Source organism: Leuresthes tenuis, unplaced genomic scaffold, assembly GCF_036924035.1.
Source record: "Leuresthes tenuis unplaced genomic scaffold, fLeuTen1.0.hap1 SCAF_7, whole genome shotgun sequence".
NCBI classification, from domain to species: Eukaryota; Metazoa; Chordata; class Actinopteri; order Atheriniformes; family Atherinopsidae; genus Leuresthes; species Leuresthes tenuis.
In genome coordinates, this window is record NW_027325361.1 from 10910815 (window position 1) to 10934365 (window position 23551).

General features: G+C 37.0%; 1 protein-coding gene across 1 annotated transcript; it reads left to right on the plus strand.

Moving 5' to 3' along the window:
- The first annotated feature begins 10335 nt into the window (after window positions 1-10335).
- LOC140311765 (uncharacterized) lies at window positions 10336-23376 on the plus strand. Its single transcript, XM_072389277.1, has 16 exons — window positions 10336-10471; window positions 14688-15315; window positions 15733-15835; window positions 16222-16277; window positions 16437-16474; window positions 16675-16709; window positions 17302-17434; window positions 17562-17724; window positions 19794-19944; window positions 20117-20133; window positions 21086-21146; window positions 21395-21437; window positions 21650-21812; window positions 22287-22320; window positions 22714-22751; window positions 22885-23376. The coding sequence occupies exons 1-16, from the start codon at window positions 10469-10471 to the stop codon at window positions 22911-22913; spliced, it is 1695 nt and encodes a 564-aa protein (XP_072245378.1). The 5' UTR covers window positions 10336-10468; the 3' UTR covers window positions 22914-23376.
- The last annotated feature ends 175 nt before the right edge of the window (window positions 23377-23551 follow it).

Here is a 23551-nt window from a genome sequence, read left to right on the forward strand (position 1 = left end):
AAATGAAGTCCTGCGGTTAGTCCTTGGACAGGGAGTTTGTTAATCTGATGGGAAATAAAAGAATCAAGTAAGGTTGTTGTGTTCTCCTTCCTTGTTCCTTCTTAATGTAGCTCTGGAAAGTTTCCAGCTGTTTTCAGAAACATTGTATAGCACAGCGATCTTAATGTAAGTAATGTCTTCCTGGAAATCCTGTATCATCTTTCCAAGCTTGTGAAACTTTCATGTTAAGTGAATTCAGGTCTGTTTACTGGGTGTATAAAAGACAGCTCCTTCAGCTATGTCCATTTGCAAAAATGACTGTTAGTTCAACAAAGTGAAGGATCCGTCTCAAACATGTCTTTCACACTTTAACCATTACAGAACAGCAATGGTTTCATATAAAACAAAGTGCACTTGCTGGAGTCACACTTTACGATAACACACTGAAGCGAGCACTATAAAAACCTAATAAAGTGTAGAATGTGATGATGTGTTCTGAATCCCTGTGGGTGGATAGCGAGTTGAAAGTAAAGTTAACAGTTACTGACAATTTGTCCCATTGAGGTTACATTTCTATACAACTAAAATTCAGTAGCAAATTCTATTCTTACATCCTCTTTAAACAAAATGTGGGCAAATTGGCAATAAGTAAAGTAAAAAAAAAAGTGTTTATATGTATTATAGGCAAAAATGAAGCTATATCAAACATATTTGTAATACTGGGGGTTGATTGACTATTTCTTAGTATAGTATCAGGTACAACATTTTCATGACTACAGCATTGTTTGTCTTTCCATTTTTCTGTTTAGGTTCTCATGCACTTTGTGCACCTGCCAGTCACCTCCTGCAATGAGTTCAGAAATATAGGGCTTCATTAATCCAGTTAGTGATTAAGCTACACCTAAACATAATTTGTAAAACTGTTTAGTTGTATGACATGATGGTTATAAGTCTCTCTAAACCCGATCTCTTGCCTGATATTAAACAGATTAAATAAAACAAAAGTGTCATAGAAAGTTGACTCAAGGGTGTATTTGATGCTGCTTTAGATCGTAAATCTTAAAAACAGCGGGAGTGAGTCTTAAAACCTTAGTCACAACATCAACATTATTATCTGCCTCAGTTGTGAGTCAGGAGTGAGTTCACAAATTCACTCTGAAGAGATGTCATCAGGATTCATTAATACCTCTTCAAATCATGTTCATAAATCATTAAGTTGCTCCTGATATCTAAATATCTAAACTGGATTCCTATAAGGGATGCATGGGTGACCTCTAACTGAACCTTTTCAAACATCTGAGCTAATAATTCCTGATTTTTTTCAAATGCAGCCACATTCATTCAGTACTGTATTTTCTCTTTGTGTCACTGTCAGAGGAACTGCTTGGCACTAGTTTGATTTAATCTATTTTTTATCTTGGTATTTTCAGTCAAACGGACCAACGTGAAGACAGAGGCAGGCGTCCCGTGTCTCACCAACACCATAATGAAACTTTAAAAAAGATAATGCACCTATGGAAAAACAATTGATAAAAAAGCTAAATCCAAAACAAATTTAAACAGAGTTCTACAGTGGTTTCTTCTGTTTTAAGTATTTTGTATCCTCAAGACATGTATTGTACTCTAGAGGTTAATCATTTCAAACTAATGACCCAACATGATGGATGATGAGCTTAAATGGAACTGTGTTAGAACTAATGAAAATATAAAGAAGGGAATTTCTGAGCTGATTTCCCAAGTGGCACACTGAAGCCAAAATTAGGCCAAAGTTGAATTTCTAAGTGCTTAAATAGATGGCAACAGGAGTTATTTTCGTGAATCGTGAAGATATGTCACAGACTCACTCGCCCATCCAGGGAGGATGTTTATGGGTGAGTGGGACAGTGACAAACATGTGTCCTGAAGCTCGCTCAAAGTGTGAATGTGCCAACAACAGCTTATGAGCCCACTAGCTAGTATATATGAAATCAATTGTCAAAGAAAACTATATGACATTTTACTGGCTTGACATTTAATTGTATAATTCTGTGTAACATGCTGACTTAACATTATTTAAATGCTGTTAAACACCATGACTAAATCTGTAGACGACTATTGTGTAATACAAGTGAAACTGTTTAAGAATTGACCTTTGCAACAAAAAGCACACTGACATTTCCATAGTCACAAGATTACCGGTTTTCATGCAGGAAATGAGATAAAACATTGACCAGAGATCAGTTAAACACTTGGTCTTCATTGGCTTAAAGACAGAAAAGACACTCAGAACATATAAACACACTCATACTTGTGCAGGGTGGTCAGCTGAATGGATACCCAAATATTTACTATTATAGCACACAAAAGTGCATGTTTTACAGTCCATGAGAACACACACAATGATAAACATTACAGTGAATTAAATTAACTTGCAGCACAAGTACAAATACACTTGAATCAGTTTATGATGCAGAAATAACTAATAAGGCAAGATATATACAAACCCATATTTCCTTTCTCGTGCACACATTTCTCGTCATTTTTTTATGTTTATCTCCTGTCCACATGATTCCCAGGAGCATCCAGTGACCCTCTGTCCCGTTTCTATGGGGATGGGGTTCGTTACAAGGCCAAGCTAATAGGCATGGACCCAGTGCCCGAAGCACAAGGACAGAAAATGTGCTTGGACTCCATGATGAAACTAAAGGTAGCCAGTCCTCCACTGCCAAAATAAACCTAACCCTGTCTAATCTGTCTTAAAGCTGTTTCATTTTCTTTTTCTCCTCAGCAGTCATTCAATCAGATTGAAAATTAAAGATAAACACTAAGTTTGATGTTAGATGACAAGTGAGAATAAAATCTGACATGGAATGAGTCCTTTTTAGGGGTCATAGTTTTGTGCAGTCCATCACATCGAAATGTTGTTTTGACTTTGATATCTTTGACATCAAGGCGTAAAATTACAGTAAATTGCAAAATGTAACCTCCCATCTTACCCTCCTTTTGTAAGTGTGCAGGAAAGTCTGCATTGGCTGTGAAAAACACATTACAATTTAAAGCCTCATGACATAGATAAAGAAAATAAAAAAATGACACTGTGACTCCTCAACTAACGGGCGTGTTTCTTATTTCCAGATTAATTCTGAGTCTGTGGAAAAACTGAAATTAACTTCATTTACTGTACTGCTGTCATAAAATAGCAAAAAGTAGATTCGTTACTCACACCAGGCATGCACTGACACTGGTTTGTTACATTTAGGTTAACTATATCTCGGGTGTCATCGTAGTGAGTCAAATTTATCCCCTCAGGTGTTCAAATTGAGGAGGTAAAAACTGTCTGGTGCAATTTCTTTTTCAATTTGAGGGATGCATAGAAGGTTTGTGTTGTTGCTCAGATCCTACACAAGATAGTTCACAGTTTAGAGGAAATTAATGCAGTTTTTATCTTATTTTCTCAATCATTTTATCTACCACCAATTCAATTAGTTGCTCATTTCATTTGGTTTTTACAGTAAAAACATTAATCAAGTTAATTTTTTTCCTGCAGTTAAAAGGAGGGGCTGATATGAAAAGTGCATTTTATACTTTTTTATACTTCCTTTTTAAAAACATTTCTTTAGATGTAGTTTTAAAACACAAGGATCTGTCTCCAAAAACGGGTGAAAGTCAAGTTGAAGATTCAGTTTTTTCTTGATTTTTAAACATTGATACATACAAACAACACAGTAACATTAGATAAGTCACACCAGCTGCAGTGATAAATAGTATATTTATTTCAAATATGGATACTTTCTTGCAGATTAGGAGCTTTAGAGGAAGGAAATGGTTGCCCCTCCCCACCACCCTCAAAAAATGTGGGAAACTTCCTGCTTTTAGAAAAATTTGCTTTTGCTAATCTGACACATGTATGACTCCTAGCTGTAACATCAGAACCTCCAGTCTCATGGGACTTTGCATAATCCAACAAGAGTTCATGTCCAGCAGTATGCAACAGCTTCAGTCCTCAGAGGCTGAAGGATTCTCAGACAGAGATGAATCAGTGTGATTTTTTAAAAAATGGAGCAATAATCTGACTTATTCCGTTAAACTTTGTCAGTACAGTGTGGATTAATGCTGCTATTGTGTAAAGCGCTGATAAAAGTAGAAGCAATCATTTGCAAAGTTTGGGAGACCTTTTTTTCAAATTAACATTATCCAAAGACAACATGTCAAGTGTTGAAACTGAGAAATATCATTGATTTTTTTTCCTTTTAATATGCAGACATTTTGAATTTGATGCTGAAAAAAAAAATGCTGAAACACGCAACAAAGTCTGTTGCTGATCTATTGCCATTTATTTCAGTTATTTGTAGGATGTGCATTCCTTTTTTTTTTTTTTAATCATATGGACCGCTTGGACTTTGTTGAACACATATACACTCTTGTAGACATACGAACCCAGACCTCATGAAATGGCCTTAACTCTTTCAGCTGGACTGAAGTGTTTCACTAAAACAACTATGCTACCCACTGCATGCCACTTTGGCATCATAAAGCACATTTGCACGACAAGAGAATAAAACAAACAAAAAGTCGATCGTCACAACTGCGTATTTATCCATATTCAGAGTAATAGCTGGTAAAACTATTTTTGCATCACATCTATGGTATAATACCATGTTCAGATCAGCCACAAATGCTCAGACTGGCTCACTGTTCTTACATTGTCACATTAAATACAAGTTAGCAGACTTCAGGCTTAAAAATGCACTTGGTACAATGGTCATCTGATCCCACTGGAACATATTTGGCTCAAACTCTATTAATGTGATGCAGCTTCTTACATTTAATATTTTCATGATTTTCATCTACTGCAATTCCTTTCACATGTATTGTGTGTGTGTGTTTGTGTGTGTGTTTAAGGGCTTTGAGGCTGCAGCAAGGAAACAAGGGAGACACAAACTGAGATTTTGGCTGAAAATTTCCTCCAGTGGTTTGAAAATTGTGGATGAGAGGACCGGGGTGAGTCAATCAAATCAACACTGTCCCAGCTGCCTTTCTTCCTACTGTGCTGCCACAAAGTCATAGCGTCACCCTCTGTTGATAGTGTTGAAATGCTTCTGTTTTTTTCCTGTGTGCAACAGCAGCCACTGTGGTTTCCTAGAGGACATTTTTAATGCCTTTTCAAATTTTTGTGTCAAATTTTGACAATTCCAAGGATTCCTTTGGGATGTGAGCTTGTTTTAAATAACTAGATGGATCAGTGGCTTTCAGGAGAAAAGCAGATTGGTTTATTATCTCACCTCAGTTACAGGCTACATTTTTTTTCTTCATTTAATATTTTGTTTCTCTCTGTACAAAGTTAAACAACATGGTGTTGTTTCTCACCATCCAATATTATGTTGACTTTCCTGTTAATGGCAGGTTTCAGTGACAGAAAGAACACAGCGAAACATCACAGTCTTCAAGTATTGTAATTCAAGCATTCACTCTGTTAATTTTGCGGCCAAGAATCAACAATCGGGTTACCTGTGAAGAAACAAGATTCATAAACACCCAAAACCAAACGTTCTATCACAAACTACAGAAACAGTAGCTGTTTTCTCCTGTTAAGATGACCCCTCTTGTTTTCTCTGATATGGTCATTTCAGCTGCACTAATGGACATTTTCAGTTCTATCATTAGTGATCACATATTGTGGCTGAACGTGTGTGTGTGTTTAGTAAATATGCAGTCACTCAAAATGAAAAGGTCCTCCGTACTAACACTATTTTTCAGGTTGTTCTTCATGACCATGACAGAAGCAGGATCAGCTCTTTGACAAAAGATGAATCTGACACCAGAGCTTTGGCCTACATCTACCAACATGAAGATACATACGTCCTCTTCTACATCAAGACGGCCAACCAGGTGACAACACACAGCACTAGCAGAGGAATAGAAGGCTTATCCTTCATGACATATGAATGGTATTATTCATACACACTTTTAGCATCTCTGAGCAGCAAATTATATTAGAGAAAGGGTTTGTGACACACACGAGTATAATACCGTTTTAAGGGTTATATTTGTAATTTAACAACAGTATTTCCTCCAATGGGCTCCCATAGTTGAGAGCACAAGCTTCCATGTTGTTTGTGGGGGTCCGTAAGAATTTTTTACACAAACTCAAGGGGAACAATAACAAACTCTGTCCTTCCCAGAAGCTCAAGAGATGACACAGTCAGTCCGTTAATGAACTGGATGACTGCCATTGTACTGTTTTGATTGTCATTATACCATCGTACACTGAGTGTGTTTGGTGTGTGTTTTTTTTTGGTCTATTAGGCAGATCCTGTTCTTCTTGACATCAAGGAGGTTTGTCAGAGAGTGGAGCAAGAGACCCCAAAAGGACCTGCAGACAGACAGGTAAAAGAGCAACTCCACGAGTCTTTGTCTGTCTGGTTTTTGTTTTGATTTTGTTGTCTGTTTTCTGTCTAGACTTATTGCTTGTTTGCTTTTACAGAACATCTCTTTAGTTCTTCTAAATGAAAGTTCAGTCCCCCCAGCTGAGGTAAATGAAGGATAACGGGTTCAGTTTTACATTTAAGTCTTTGGAAATTCCCAAATCTTCTTCTGGGGTTCATCATTTAATTACCGATCATGTATTTTTTCCCAAATGATGGAAGTCACATGTCACTTGTTATATTTCAGGAAGTAGCTCTTGAGGACGTGTTTAGTCCACGACCCGACACTTCATCAGGAGTATCAAACCAGGTGCCAAAACACAATATTTGTCGTGTGTGCTTTTATGTATTGTGTACTGATGATAATTAAAAATAATAGCAACAGTTTCATAAGCCAACTGATTACTTAGCCAGCAATCTGTACCTCTATTTTCACAATTGCCAGAACAAAGGTTAAAATTGTATGTAAAGTTGTAAGATTCAGTTCACCTTTGGATGAAAGTTATGAATCTAGTTACCAAGGAGACGTCCCAACTGAATATGAGTGACTTACTTACACGTGTATTTGTACACAGTAAGGATTTGTCATTCATTTTATCTGGTCAATTAACATGTAGTTTCCCCTAAAAACAAACCAACAAAAAAACACCTTATTCTTGTTTAATTGTCAGTGAGACTTTGAAAAGTATTATGTTGTGTTTCTGTCTGCAGGGTTCTTCCAGTAATGAACTGATGGAAGTGTTTTCCACTCAGCTAGAGGAGCCTCTGTCGCCCACTGAGAGCTCATGTACCAGTCAACCAGGTTAGTGGTACTGTAACATGCGGCAAAGCACTCACATGAAGATGTTTCTGTCCTGAGCAAAGAGCGGCAGATTTTCCTCACATGAGATGTGAGCCTACACACAAAGACTCAATTTACAACTTTATTGAAAACTAATTATACTTGCCAGATAGCAGATACTTTTCGATCTGCAATGAAACCTATTTTCTTATTCCCACGTTTCATCACAGTTTGACAGATTTTTTTTGCAAGTAACTGTCAATGTGTTTATTTGTACACAAGATACATTACCCAAAGTTGGACCTCGGCTCCATAACTGAACTCTGACCTTGAGTAAAAGCACAGGAAGTATCTTCCGATGATCACACTGTCTATGTTCATGATATTTTAAATGCATACATTAGTCACAATACTTTGTTTCCCACGGCGCTGAGTAATCATGATAAAGAGACGAGTTCAAGTCATGCTTTGATGTCTTACTCAGTTGGAAAGGTTTTATTGTTTTTTACTGTATTTTACTGTTTTTTTTTACTGTATTTGACTGTATTTTACTGTGCATCTGTGTCAGAACAGTCGTCAGATCCTAAAAATGAAAACGATCACCACGTGTCATTAAAGGAGTGCAACACGGAGAAATTGACAGTACAAGAAAATAATGAGGCCAAGATATAGTATAGTCAACCAGCATGATTTTAAAGCACAAAGTGATGGATTGATGGACAAACTGTTGTATGATAGAATAAAGTGAGATAAGAATAGAATAAAAACAAGATTTTAAATGCCTTTAAAAAAGTCCAACGATGAAAGCTGAAAAACTTTAAGAATTATTTAACTTTGATAAAATGGATTCATAGTTAGCAAAGTTCTAACCAATGTTAATTTTCATCAGTGATTTTGTTTGTATTGTTAATTGTTTAGTAATGAATTAAGGAACAACACACTTTGAAACTCTACATCAGCCAAAAACAGTTCCTTCTGATTGATTATTGTGCCACGTGGGTTTTCAAAACCCAAAAATACTAAGTTTACAATAACTGTAAACACATGCTTGAAATAATAATATCTTAAAAAGCCCAGTTTCAGTTTGTCCTCATCTCCAAAACATATAGGTAACAATTCATGGTAAAAAGCCAGGAGATGGCAAAGTATGGTGTGTTATTTTTGGCAGCATCCACGTGACATCATGTTCAACCACGAGCACGAACAGTAAAATGTGTGAGCCCTAAACATGTCTAACTTTTTTATCATTTGACCACGTGATTTTAATCGCTGGCCCCAACTCTTCACAAGTGAGAACAACGTAGAAAGTAAATGAAGAGTGAAAAGTATTGTCACTGGTGTGGGGACCAGCTACTCACCACCACAATCTTGAAATCTTTTTGCTCCAGTCACCAGTTTTAAAATTCTACGTTGTCATGAGGAATTGTGATGAAGTCAATTGTAGATGCTAATGGTTGACATCCACACCTATGGGGCCATTTTGCTGAATTTACAAAGGGGAACTGAGAGAGAAAAACAGTATTTGCACAATTATTACAACAGAATGTGAAACTGCAAAGTTTAGTGCTGTGAACCAGTGTAGCTATTACATTATCTGAGACCAGATTTGTTTAATCTGCAATACTGTGTGAACATTTCAGGTGCTAAAGGTGAGGTGGGATTACTTGAAAATAGAAGCCTTTACTGGTCTTTATTCATCAATAAACAATAAAAGAAAAATACAACTTCTGTGTGACCTTTTACTTCTCAAACATTATTGATTATCAAAATGCTTCTGTATGAATAATTTCTATTTATTCATATACTTTTTTACTTTTAATAACTGAACTGAATGATCTTTTCTTGTAGAGTCTGCACAGCAAACACTCTCCACCGCTCAGATTCTCTCCATGTTCCCTGTTCAACCAGTAGGGGGCTCTCCATACTCCTCTCCCTCATACTCTCCCACTACGATGCCTCAGGGGAACCAATGGGGAGGTCACTGGCCCACCATGCCTGGCAGTACACCAGCCTGGGCCCCACCAGGCCCCACAGTGAACCCTGCAGGAGGCCAACCCCAGGCTCATACCATTGTGAACCCTCAACCTGGATTCATGGTAGGGGGCAGAACAATAGGCTCTCCTGCTACACCCTCACCTATTTACGGATACCCCACCCCTTTAAACTCTGCCCACACCCCCACTGGAACAACAGGAGCGTTGGGATCCCCTAGCTTGGACAACAACCTCCTCCTGTGATGAGCTGGTTATAATAAAAACCCTTTGTGGGAAAATCTGAACTCAAAAATGAATTCTTTCTCCAGTGAAAATGTTTCCAACAAGCTTTTTTTCAGTTTATGAATGCTAACACTTATCAGTTATGGTTGGCTGCAGAGTAAGCAGTGGCTCATTAAGTAACCAAGCAAATTTTATATTTGTATGAATCCAGAACCAGTGGTTGATTATAAATCATAATCAGGAATTTAAGAAACTTTTAAAAGTCACCTGAAAAATTAAACCTATATATGTGATCTAAGTGCTTTGAACATGTAGTGTCTGATTAAACCGGAAAATGCTTGATCATGTTTGATCATTTCCTGTTGCAATGTATATTTACTCTATAAATAGATAAAAAAGTAATGTTGTTAGGATAGAACTGATCATTCAGCGTATACACTATGTTCAGTTTTCAGTGTGACTTTTCAGTGTGTAAATCTTTTCATCATTTGGTTTCAACAAGTTACTATACTAAATATATCGAAAGACATCAAATTAGATTAAATGAGCTTTTCTTTTTTAAAGGGTACCTTCAAGCTGTTTCATCATGTTTTGAACAACAAGAACTAACTTTACATGAAGCGTACAAGTTAAATCAATTCCTTTATGAGGAAACTCCCATTTTTGCTTTCTCTCACTTCACTTTTCCTCTAATTGTATTTTTTTTTCTTAATCTGTCATTTTGCCCTGTGATTTGTCTCTTTTAACGTTCTGCACTCACATACAGATAATAAAATTTTCTGAGGACAGTAAATTAGTACTCTCTGTGTTATCGTTTCTTGCCTGTTAACTCATTCAGCATGTTATCACATATGACCTTTAAAGAAGAAAAGACACCACCTGGCTGACATCACGTGGATGTTTTTGCTTTTGATTTCATGTCGCTGTTGGTCTGTCTGTTGCCTAACCTGAGCAACAGCACATTTCCTCTTTTGCAGTAAATGTAGTGACAGTTGTCATGCCACTCTTTGAGCAGCACCATCAGCCTGGGAACTGAGAACTGGACATGGAGCCCTTCATCCATCTGTAAATCCAGGCTAAAGGCAAACATGGTGAGCTAACTGAAATTACAATGCTATTTTTCTTTAATGTAATCACTGTATAGACAGATTAACATGTTCTTTCACACTTCTCTTTTGCGTGTTGGGTCAGTTCTGACCATTTCCTACTGATCACCAAACTGTTTAAAAATACAACTTTTGCACAAGGAGCCTCATGAATTTTTTCTTGTTTCGATGTGGGTCTAACCATAAGTTCCTTCTGGTATGCAACTGTTTATATAGTAAGATAGTATTTACTAGTAGACATGTATACTAGTAAGAAGGGGAAGTTGGAGTTGGGAAAAAAAACGTTCATGCTGGAGCTGATGAAAGAAAGCTTCATTACACAGCGGTTGCTGGTTAATCATTCACGGTGTTCTCAGTGTTGCCTCAGTTCTGTCAATCTATTAATCTGTTGTGAAAAGAGAAGATAGCTGCTACTTTCAATTAATCTATTTGCAATAGAATGTTAAGGGATTGTTAAGATGGCATAGAGAAAAGTGTCAGTGATTGCTCATTCAGTTTTTGTATTTGTTTTTGGCTTCTCAAGATTCCAAGGAGCTGGCAAAACCACTAACTTACAGCCTAATTTATGTAGTTGTAGCAGTTGTCTGTTCTGTTGCAGAGAGAGACTCCTGAAAAAGTAATTTCTTTAGTCATATATTAATTGTAGAGCACTTTCTGGACAGTTTTCTGTACTTCAAAAGGCTTACTAGATGACCAATGACCTGAATGAAGACACTATAAACAATAGCTCCTCTGATTATTGGTGCAGCTTTAAGGATCAGCAGACATAACTGAAGAAAATATGAAATATTCTTAAATCAGTGAGAAAAATTGTCAATTTCGTCACATTTTATTTATGTCGTCATTTTGTTACTGTAGTAAATGGCTGTTATTCGTATTCTTTGGCACACCTGCACAGTTACAGATCTCTGTGTGGGTTAATGTGTCACAGAGACACATTAACTCCCTCTGTGGATGTATGCATGCCGCCTCTGCCGCAGGCGCTCTCTGACTGACTGACAGGGGAACCACATGTGCTTGTATGTGAACGTATCGTGGTGTAGAAATTTTTTTTCAATGTTTCCTTTGTTCCCTGCAATAAGAATGACAGCGAAACTGCAAGAAAAACAGCAGCAAGCAGAACTTGCAGCCTATTGGTGCAGAAGGCGCTTCCATGGTAACCAGTGCAGGATGCTGGCTGAGGTAGAAATGTGTGGTTGTGAACACTTCCTGCTTGTGATCCTCTGTTTGGCTTTGCACTCCAATTAAACTTGTAAGTAGAGTAGCAGAGATAAGAAATAAAATCCACTTTAAAAATGAATATGAGAACTCTGAAAAACTATTGACTCAGCTAAGTTTTGTAAAACTTCTGTGAGCACATTACTCTCTCTCATGATTAATTTGTCAAAGTGAGAATGATAACATTAAGCCCCAAAATAAACATCACTGAAAATATCTAAAAACTAAATAAATGTCTTTCAGAGTAAGTATTATGACATAAATTAAATCTAATTTAAGCTTCTCATCTGTTTGTAATTTAATTCAAATAACTGTTAAAATGCTGCTCTCATGGACAAAAAACAAACAAACAAAATCACCAGAATAATCTACTTTTATATATATTTTTATGTATGTTACTGAAAGGAACTTCTGAACATTCACGGCTACATAATAAAGAGAAAGTTACCTGTTTTATCACCAGTAGAAAGCATGAAGTCATGTCCGTTTATATTATCTCAAATTTGCATGTTATTGCCATCATGACTTTGTTTACCAAAATATATCTTGAAAAATATCAGGAAAAACATCTGTAAATGCAGTTTATAAGGGCTGTCTGTTAGAGGTTCTTCAAAAAATCTTCAACACTTGTCTTTTTCACCTAAACTGAATAACTGATGAAGTCTTTGTTAAGAAGCTCCTCACTGTGGACTGAAGCCTCCAGAAACTCAGATTTCGAAGCATCTCATTCATTTGACTGGGAAAGTTTTTGTGGATCAAAAGTACATTTGAATATAAATTAGTCTAAGTTATCTTTGTAGGCTAATCTTCACCTTGAAAAAACAACCAACGCTTACAGTAAAATGGCTGGTAATGCCTCCCTAATGACAGGGGTGCACAGATAAATTGGCCTAACATCAGTATCAGCTAATATTCAGCTTGCAAACAGCCTTTCTGCAAATACAACAACATCAACAGATGGTATCGGGAAGATATTCATCTGGTTTCTCCTGGTTGTGTTACATTGACTTTGCCCTGAAACTGATGAGATGTACATTTAATTTTGTTTAAACTTTTTTTGGGCCGTATAAGCACTGAAAAGTCAAATCTAATATTGTTTTCGGCCCAGGACTTTTTACATGCTCAACTAATACCCAAACCAGTGTACACCCAGCTATAAAAGGATACAAGTCCGGTAAGTGGTTATTGAAACAAAAAAGAAGCAGGAAAAGTCAGGCAGCTTGCTACATACATTTTCAAATTGTTGATAAGCCACAGCTGATCCCTTAGAGTATTTCTCAAATATGAGCTGGCAATAGATGTCTCTCATCATATACTGTTACAGAGAATGCCAACTGCCTTCCTTTTCTTTGTTGTGTTTCATAGCATTTACAGCATATAATAGGACTACAGAGTAATAAAGCTTTAATACAAAGCAAAACAAAGCATTAGTACAAATAGAAGGGAGCTATCTCTCCCATAGATTACAATGCTTCTCAAGTGCATAAAACACCCTTGTTTGCAGCCCTGGGTTTATTTATATATAATTTGAATATTGCTTGCCAATAGTTATTTTGGCACACCTTAAACAAATTACATTTGTTTTCATTCTGTCATTTGTAACCCAAATTTGTGATGTGACAAAGGCTGCTGCTGTAATGTATAATAATGAATAACTTGTATAAGCAAATTAGCATAAAACAGGCTCTTTAAGTGACGTGAAGAGCGGTGATGTGGTAGAGTTTGGAAACCAGTCACCTCTTTATCTGAGTTTTCACAGCTCAGAAATATAATTCAGGAAAAAAAACAACACCTGTGAAAGCTGCTGAGTTTCTGATGCAAAACTTAGGGTAAGTTTATTAGATTAGATTTCAGTTGGTTTTATAGAAATTCTGCGCGATGAGCGGAGCCATTAATATACTGGATATTTTAGCTGTTACTGATCAAAAAAGCTCAGCGACTCTCTCATGAATCAAATGCTACTCAGGATTAAACAAACCAGCTGACTTGATTTCTAAAATGAGTTCCAACAGAAAGATTAGAATCAGTCTTAGCCTATAAGTACTTGCACTCAGTTCCTTTTAACATTTTCCCTGATATCTCTGCAGCTGACTCAGATTTAATCAGATGGAGTGAGACATGATCAGTTCAGACAGTGAAATAATGAAAGTCCTCATTGCAGCCCTTTGCACATCATACCTGCTCTTTTGCCTGGTTTACAGCCCTCTCTGCGGTTGAAATAAAGGCAACCAGAGCCAACAACATTTTAAGAAAAACTAACCAACTTGTAATATTATTCAGAAGCATTGTGCTGTTTGTCAAATTCTGTTCACAAACAGACAAACATATTGTGATGTTGCAGTGAAAAACTAGAGTATTTTCAAGTCAGGAGCTTGTTCAAAGACAAGAAAAGAGTGTATAGTTCAAGGAGAGCATTACCTTCTTTGAACATCATAAACAGATGTTAAAATAGTTTGGTTTTGTTCTGAACTAAATGCAAAAGCAAGAAGAAGTGTTGTGTTCTCATGCTGGGTGAGTCGGGTCATAATGTGGCACCTTCAGCATCATTTGAACTCACACAAGAAAATGTCAAGTGCAGGGAAGTTCCAAAATTTTGAATATGCAGAGCACATGTGTGAGTTTGAAAAAAGAAGTCCTAAGAATTTTAGAAATCTGTTTCAATACAAAGAAGTTTTGAATGATTTGCTATGATGGTGTGATTCCTTTTTAAATTCACAATTGCAACAAACCGCTTTTGGTTGCTTGCTGTTTAGAGTGTGCTTCTAAGTTTTGTGTGCTGCAGACTTATCCGCTCTTTGAAGATCAAAACCAGGAAACTGACTTATTGCACAGTGCATTCTCACTTTGTAAAGATAGCGTAGGAGTATCATGACTGCTCTGTGTTTCAGCTTTGGGGCATGCCTTGCCCTCTGCTGCGCTGCTAACTTCCTGCTGCAGACACAGAGCTTCTGCAGTTGAATGTGTGCTCTGGTGTTATTTTCAGGAGGAGAGTATTGACGTAAAGGCTCTTAGAGCCAGGTTCAACAACCAGGGCAACACTTCGGACAACAGCAGTCGAGACAGCAGCTCACCAAAATCTCCAAGGCCTGGGTTTGGGAGAGTGATCCTACCTGTGACAGTGAACGAGTGGGCCCAAAGACCCATTATTCCTCCACCTGCAGCGAGCCCAGGTCTAGTGAGGTTCCCGAGGGCAGAGCCGGTGGCAGCTCCCGCCCCCTCCAGACCTGCTTTCTTCCCTCGACCACCTCCCATTTCTGCTGTCAGAGCACCCTTCCAGCCACCAGACACCAGTAAGGTCAAGCAGACAGGGGAGCTGCTACAGAACATGATACGGAGGCAACATGGACCACCAGGCACCAAACCGATCCCAACTCTAGCTCCAGTTCCGATTCAAGGCCCTGGTGCATCTCCCACCTCCACGCCACTACTTCTCCGACAGCAGCCCCGCCAGAGGAGTGCAGGAGATGTGACCCCACTGAGGAGGCCCCTGCCTCTTGAGGGGTTCAAGCCCTTGAAACCAAAACGACCTCCTTTTGTCAACCTGGAACCCTTTCTGAGGTCCAAGCGAGGACCTGCCCTCCCTGCACTCCCTGCCCTGAGGAAAAGTGAAGGTAGGTCACATTTCTTGAAAAAGGTCATCAGGTGAAATATTCAGGAGTTCCTAAGTGCGCAGGAGTGTCCTTGGTTTCACTCCGCTGGCATAATGTTGCTTTAATTACCAATGATGATTCTGTTTGTTTCTTTTTGTAATTGTCTGAAAAAACAATGGCAGGTGCAAATGGAAGTTAAGTCACTATGACAAGGTGACAAACTACTTTCTGTTTTTATAGTTACTTGGCACATTTTGACTTAGAAAAGGAGGAGAACGATAAAGCTAATCATAACTGAGTTCCTTTAAGCTGCCTCATTTTCATCTCCACGTCCAATTGCTGTCGTTTTACGGGGAGATATTTCCCCACTATTGCTGGATACAGGATTTTGGCTTCCTTTCTCATTCTTCTCTTTGGTTCTTCCTACATGTTTGTCAGGCTCAGGAGACAGAAGAATGTCTTTACCATCAGTGATCACTCCTCCAAATCCTCCACAGCGATGCAACAAGCCCAGCAGACTACCACGTCAGATTGCCTCTGTGTGAGTGTTACTGAAATTTAATAGCATTAGCACATTTTTGGAAGCTGCTGCAAGGTCTAGGTGTCAAGTTGTCCAAGATCCACACCACATAATATTGATGTCTGACACACTTTAGTTTTAACTACAAATATAGGAGATTTTTGTCTTTGTCAAAATTCTTAATTTTGTTCAATGCAATGTTTTGAGGTTCAGAGTCCTAAAGAGAGACAAAATATCGTAATAGTTGGGCATACACTTTACCAATAACGAACTGTTTATTTGTTCTTTGCACAACTTTTTTTGGTGTTTTTGATTTATTTTTCCCTTCCTCTAATGTAATTGTGGCACGGAATTCACCATTTCAGGTTGTCGCTGCAAAATATTTACAGTTTATCTATTGTTTTCAGGGAGTTTGAGAACGAACAGGACACCTACGATGATATTGGAAGCTTTGATAAAAATGGTAAAGAAAAGATTACAACTTGTTTTGTTCTTAAACCTCATCTGCTGACGCATTTGAATCAATTAGTAAAAAAAGGCTGTACATTTTCCTCCATTTTTGAAAAAGAACATGCACTGTTTTCAAGTAGAGGTCATATCTGCATGTTTTCTAACTTCACAGAGTCCTGCAGTGAAAACAGTTCACAGTGTATAGATGGGGTGAGTAAAGCACATTAAGACTATAAAAATTAAAAATTCATGTAAATAACAGCCGAGCATCACGAGTGGTGCTTTCTTTGAGTCGTGTATCAAGCGTTTGTCGATATATCATCACACTGCGAGGTATTCAGGCTGATATTTCAATACACAACTGTTTCTTTGCTCTTCAAAAGTCCAAATAAAAATCTTATCTCTTGCAGGATGACGATGATGACTTGTATGAGTTTATTGATGAGTAAGTTTATAATAATTCTGAATTATTTAATCAGTTAATAAGTTTGTTTATAAGTTTAAGCTTGATCTAAGCATTGAACCTTTTGGTTTGTGTTTTTTAAGTCCTCAGTGTGGCTGCAGCTGCTTGATGTCTCTACTGCTTCTGTCAGAGCTATTGTTATTTTTGTAATATAGGGCTGATGCAGCAGCTGCTACTGGAAAAAAAGGCCTAAATATCGATGTTGAATTTCTCATATAGAGCTTCAAATAGTGCTTCAACTGATAAATCATTTGTGTTACTGCTCTGCATTTATCACTGGTAGCTATTATTGTGATTGACCCACAGTGTTTTCTGTTAAAGCAGGATAGCAATAATGAATGGATAAAATCATGGTATTCTGTTGTAGAAATTTAGGTAGATGACTGGGACTCTTGAAACCAGTTATCATCATCTTTTTTCAGTGTATTGCATAGAATGATGACCATATCAATGAATATTTTATGCCACTGAAAATATACTACTCCTGTTCAAGGAATGAAACCTGAAGAGACAGCGATAAGTGAAGAATTAACTGAAGAGGTAACATATTTTTGTTTTGACTTTTTCCTTTAAGGGACCAGGCGGAGATAAACCGTCTGACTCTTGAGAAGATGAACAAGAAAGAAGAGAAGAGGCAGTGGGAGCAGGAAAAAAAGGAGCAGCAGAAGCGTCAGAAAAAACAGAATGAACTGAAAAAAAACTTTCAGGTGGAGAAGCAAAGCATCCGTTCACCCAGAAATAAGACTAACGAGACTTGACTCGTAGCTTATCCTGGATCACAAGCTTTTTGATAAAATAAATTGTAAATTCTTACCATATTTTGTCTGTCTGTAGTTGCAAGATGAGGAAGAGGTTCTTCATACAGCCAGAGTTCGATTCGACTGGAATGGAGTAGGAAAACTGGACCTGAATGTTCGTCAAGGAGAAAGTGTGGAGATCATCCGTGTGAAGGATAACCCTGGAGGCAAATGGCTGGCTCGTTCTCTGAGTGGAAACTGTGAGTTTCAACCTCAATTTCAATCAGTGATAGTTGGGAAATGTTATAATCTGAACATTTCTTCTCTCGCTTTATTGCAACTGGAAAAATCTGGGATGTCTGTTGACAGAAAGGGAGATAATGTGCAGTTTGCATCATTGTTGTTGTGGCGATGATATTCTGGTTTTCAAATTTGTAAGCAGAGATGTTTATAGTTTAAGGATTTGTGGGCAAGGTTGTGGATTACTGTTCGGACTCTTTGGCCTGCTTTTGTATTAATGAAGATCAGATTGAGCTAAAATTGTTTGTGTGAATAATTTTCCATGCCACTGTAGCTACATGACATTCACAAATATTTTTCTTCATTTCTCTTACCACATACATTTTTACGCAATAATAGTGACATTCGATTTCTTGCTATGTTGTGTTTTGAATGATCATTGTCTGTCTATGCCTTACTAAGTAATGACACAGACACTCCTCATATCACTTCATGACTGTCGACATTCAGCAGTGTTAACTGAGCCACAAGCATTTAGAAGGTTGGCAGAGAGACGCATCAATAACCATCGCGCACAATGTTTTCCAAAGTCTTCCCTCTCGACTTACCCACCACTTCCAATTTCTCACTTTTATATTTTTCTCTCACTCGCAAATGCTTAAGGTTTTAAAAAAACATGATTGGGGTTAGAAAATTATACATACCTGCAGGGTTAGCATAATATCTTGAGGATGCTGCCATATACTACACAATAGGGATATGTTGTCATTTAACAATTTCTATCCATTGCATTGTGACACACATGTTTTGGAGATATGGACAAATGTACTTGTTACACATTTCGAGGTGAAAATGGGCTGGACATTTAGTAGCGCAGCACACAAGCTATAGACAGAAAACCCACAATACAAAGCAGAGATGCATTTTCTCGACAGCAAGAAAAACAAGGTTATGTATTTAGACTTTGTTTGTGATTAGTACTTCAGCGTAGTAGCTGTGGTTTCTGATAGGGAGGTAAAAAAAAATCGTGTTGTGGTTACTTACTGTGAAAGTGGTTCAAATTTCAAGTGGAACTAAGACACAAGCCCCTTATGTACCAATGTTAATAATTTATAACGTGTATGTTATAGAATATGTTTTTTACTTTAAATTGGCAAAAACGCATGAGAAATAACAGCAGACACACAAATTGTGTAAATATTACTGATTCATACTTGTTGTCCTAAAGCAATTAGCAATATAAAGACATCATACATGTTATAAAGATACAGACATGCAATGTACAAGCAGCAAAAATATAGAATACGTTGTATAAAGTGATAAATTGAATATAATCTGATTTGCCCTAATTCACTGTTGGAATTTTATGTAAATGCAGTACACTTCACAGTCCCCTGTCGCGCTGGCCTTGGCGTTGGTGCCACTGTCAGTCCTCTGTTTGCTGCATTCATTTGAAAAGTTGTGGCAGTGCTTTGGTACTGATTTTATTAAACTGAGGGAATGATCAAGGTCTGGGCTAAAACAGAAGATTTCTGAGGTTAGATAATGGCAATGGTTCAAAGAAATGCAGACTATTTCTACTAGTTTAAAAGACAGGAGAGAATTATCTTCTCAAAAATATTCAATTTTTATTCCTCCCACCCATCCTCCTCCATATACATACACTGCCGCTCTGCTGCATCCCATCATTTCCTCTGTTGCACCTGTCATGATTCCTATGGTTGCTGATGGGTGGGTCATAGAAAAATGTAATTAGGGGTCATAATATGTTGTTTGCACACATGACCTCTGGATGTTTTATAGGCCAACATAATCCAAAAAACTAGATAAACACATCACTATCTTCACTTTGATTGGTTTACTTTGGGTTTTATAGATTCTACTAGGAAAATGATTATTCCTATGAATTACAGTATAATGATTCTGGGAAGTCTTTGTCAGCAGCAGATAATAAGCATGAAATGTTTTTAAATTGTGTTACCGCTCAGCTTTTTTTGTTAATGTAATTTACTTAAACAGCAAACTTGGTTCTTGTGGAGTAAATTCCAACATATTTAGAAAAATTGTATCCATCTGTATTTCTTTACAGATGGTTACATCAGCAACATGTGTGTGGATATTGACTATGAGGCAGTAAAGAGAAAAGCGCTCCAGTCAAGAAAAAAGAACACATCAGAGTTACCTCCACCACCTCCAGACCCCCCAAAGATGTTTTATCCGGAGTCCAACAACAGAGACAGGTATGATTACCCAAATCCCGCTGTGCTGTGTGAAAAACACATTTAAACTTGTCTCAGTTAAATCTTTCCATGGATGTGCACCAGTGATTTGACACATTGTAGCTGCATCTGTCTGTTTGTCTTTTTTACTTGTTCCAACCAACATGTTCTTTGTGTTTCCTCTGATCTGCAGCATGCTTGAAGATGATGGTGAGTAACTACAACAAACACAAACATTAATAGCACATTAGAATTAATAACAGGTATCGTTATGTAAAAGTATTAATATTGCAGTTAGAAAATAGCTACTTGAGTAAAAGTTTGTATGAATTGTTTATACAAAGTACTTATGGTAAAGTATTTAAGCAGACACATATAGTTTATACATGTATAATTACTTACGCCCACCTGTAAAACAATATTTTACTGTTGCTGTTGGTAGAGAAAAAGCTCATTTTGATCCATTTTGTCTTTATCTGCACCTAATTCTTATTTTTATTATATTTCAATTTGCTCACTGTTTCCTCCACTAATCTTTCAGGATCTTGTCTATCTTTTATTTGTTTCTAATCTTTAGAAAATCAGTCGAAAGTACCGTCAAGAGACGGTTTGATTCACTGAGAACTCATTGATGCTGTACTTGTACAGAATAAATTTGCAGGCATTTATTGGCATTTAAAATGATAACAAAACATCATAATATGTTTCTCTTTTGTGATCACTGCAAAAATGTTTGTAGAGATTTTATAAAGTATTTTGTTATGAAAGCTCTCAGATAAATGTAGGAAAAGGTATGATATTTCTTGCTGAGATGTAGTTTACTTAAAATCTGTGAAGTGCGAGACTGACACAGCAAATTTCATCTTTCAGCAACATAAATAAAACAATCACACGCTACAACAACCAAACTATAATTTGGTTTGATCAATCTATTTCTTCATATAAAACAGCAAGTATCTCTGAGCATTTAATACCAAACATAATTATAAATGAAAAAATATGTACTCATAAACGGTTGATATTCGTGGTAAATTCGTGGTCACACTTAGTTCCCGCACATATTTTGAAAAATGTTTTGGCTTATTTGTTCCACCGTGCTGGTTGTTTGTGTAAAAGAAGACGCAATAATTTCAGTTTCAGATTCACTGTGTTTTGTCCACAGATGACTATGACGATGTTCAGCCATTTCCTGAGGATTTTCCCCAACCTCCACCTGAAATTAGGTAGATTTTCATATCTGGGTTACTGAAAGGGAACAGGAAATGTGAGGTTCAGACAGCTGTGTCGCTGTAGAATCACAGTAGTATAACATTTTATTAAGACGTGTGAAGAGTTGACACCAGACGTTTTTCAAAAAGAGGAAAACAAATGTTTCCTCTGATTAGTTCCTTTCATTCGTGTAAGAAAATGTCTCGCTAATAAATGCATTTGTGAACCACTTTGATTAACAGCCAAACTCGTATGTTTTCAGCATTGATCCGAAAGTGGAAAAGGACCTAAGAAAAAAATTCAAGGTAAAATCGTTTCGTCCCACCAGACTATTTAAGTGGCAGATAACGAGAGTATGTCTGAGTTTTCTTCCAAAGGGAAACATGCACTAAATACAATAAAGAGAACTGGTCCCAGGACTGGACCCTGACAAACTTCACATATGCCATACAAAGATGAGATGCATCCATTTATGAATATATTTTAAAAATGTACCACTGCGACTGCTCTTTCCCAGTACGACGGGCCTCTCACGGTGCTGCACAGCATGATGGTGGATCCTAACTGCATCATAAAGAAACTAGGAAACCATTATCTTCCCGTGACTCAGGGAGAAGTCGTGGATGTCATCCAGCTCACGAGCAGCAAGAAAGCTTTGTGTCGAAACAGGTTTGGAAAATGTAAGTAAACCATTTGCATCCCTCTCAGATTGAATTTCCTCTAATGTACAGCAGGAGCAGTTTGACAAGATGAGCAGCTTTAGAAAAGAAGGAGCACTTATCAAAAGATGGGAGTTTTTAAAAACAAAGAGGAGGTCAGGAGTTTGAGAGTAGAAGCAGCAGAGACTTTACACATCATAAAACATACTACGCAAACTCTTTATTTTTTCCCTGTTCATTGCATTTATATGTGGGTGTATTTTATCTCTGTAGGCCTCCATATCCTGACTTCACTGTTCAACATGTGGATAAAAAATTATCAATAAACCTTTTGAAAACAAATTAGGAACCTCTATATTTGCAGTTATTGGAGATAACTTCTATTTTCCAGATAATAAGACAGTGCAGTGCATAAATTACATCTGATATTATGATGAATAGAGCATAAGCTGTTTTCCGGTAATGCTAATCTGCGTTTTATCTCCTTTATCACAGATGGTTACGTATCAAGAGGTCTTCTTCTTTCGATGTAAGCATCTGTTCATCAGTTCGTGTGTGGCTTTTCCACAGTTGATAATTTAGTACATTCCAAGTGTTGCAGTAACTAATAATAATTAACTTTTTGTAGCTCTTGACAAACAAGTAAACTAGCTCTTTAGATTGTAGATCTCTTGTTTTTTCAGAGTTTGTGTGACTGGAGCTGTTCATGTAATTAAATTAATTAATGTAAACATAAAATATGGGGCTCTACTAAAACAGTTAATTATAATACGCTGTGCATTTATCCATCTCAATGTAATCAACAATTCTTTTAAATAGAAATCTAAAAGCAATTTCTACAAATTCACAAAAATGTGTTGTTCTTATTTTGAATATCAGTAAATTATAAGACAAATAAATATAAATGATTCTGTCTTTTCAGGGAAGGATCTATATATGATGATGTTGACTATCCTGATGGTGAGTTCAAATTTTCTCGCTCTATAATAAACTCCATATGAAGTTTACCATACTTCTGTAATTTGATGTAAAATGTTTATCCATGTGTTTGTCTTAAGGATTTTAAGGATACACATTTTTTTATTCGTTTCAGATATCTATGACAACGACGCAGATCATTAAAATTTGTCAAACTAAACACACACACTTTCACAGTGAAGAACAAACTATGCAAAAACTAAAAACTTAAGCTACACCGATGAAACTATAAGACCGGACGCAGGGAGAGAAAAATCCGGTGAAGACAAACATCTGTCTGAAGTGTGCTTTACTGATGAGAAAAACAGAATTTCTGTCCGATTCTCAAACAAACTGATCTGGAATGATCAAACTACATCCCATTTTATTACTAAACAAAACTGTATGTAAAAAAAAACTGAAATCAATATTTTAAAGGGCCCATGTTGATGTAGTCTTATTTTTATCCACGTGTGACACACATAGAGATAGGTTGAGAATATAACAAACTTACTTTCATTGCATTGCTTTTCAAACTGCTTGTATAGAAAATTAATACACTATTACTGTTGATTTGTGTATTTCTAAGCATTGAAGTTAATTTAAAATAAAAATGAATCTTTTTTTTCCTGATGATTGTATCTCTGTTATTTCCTTATAAAAGAATAAACATAAAAATACGTGTTTTGTGTAACAGGAGAAATAGAAAACTTTCAGAGGGCCTTTTTTTCAGAAAGAATATGGTGAAGCAGCTGTGCTTTACAGGAAAATCTGTGATGCGCAGCCACAGCAACACTGGAGCA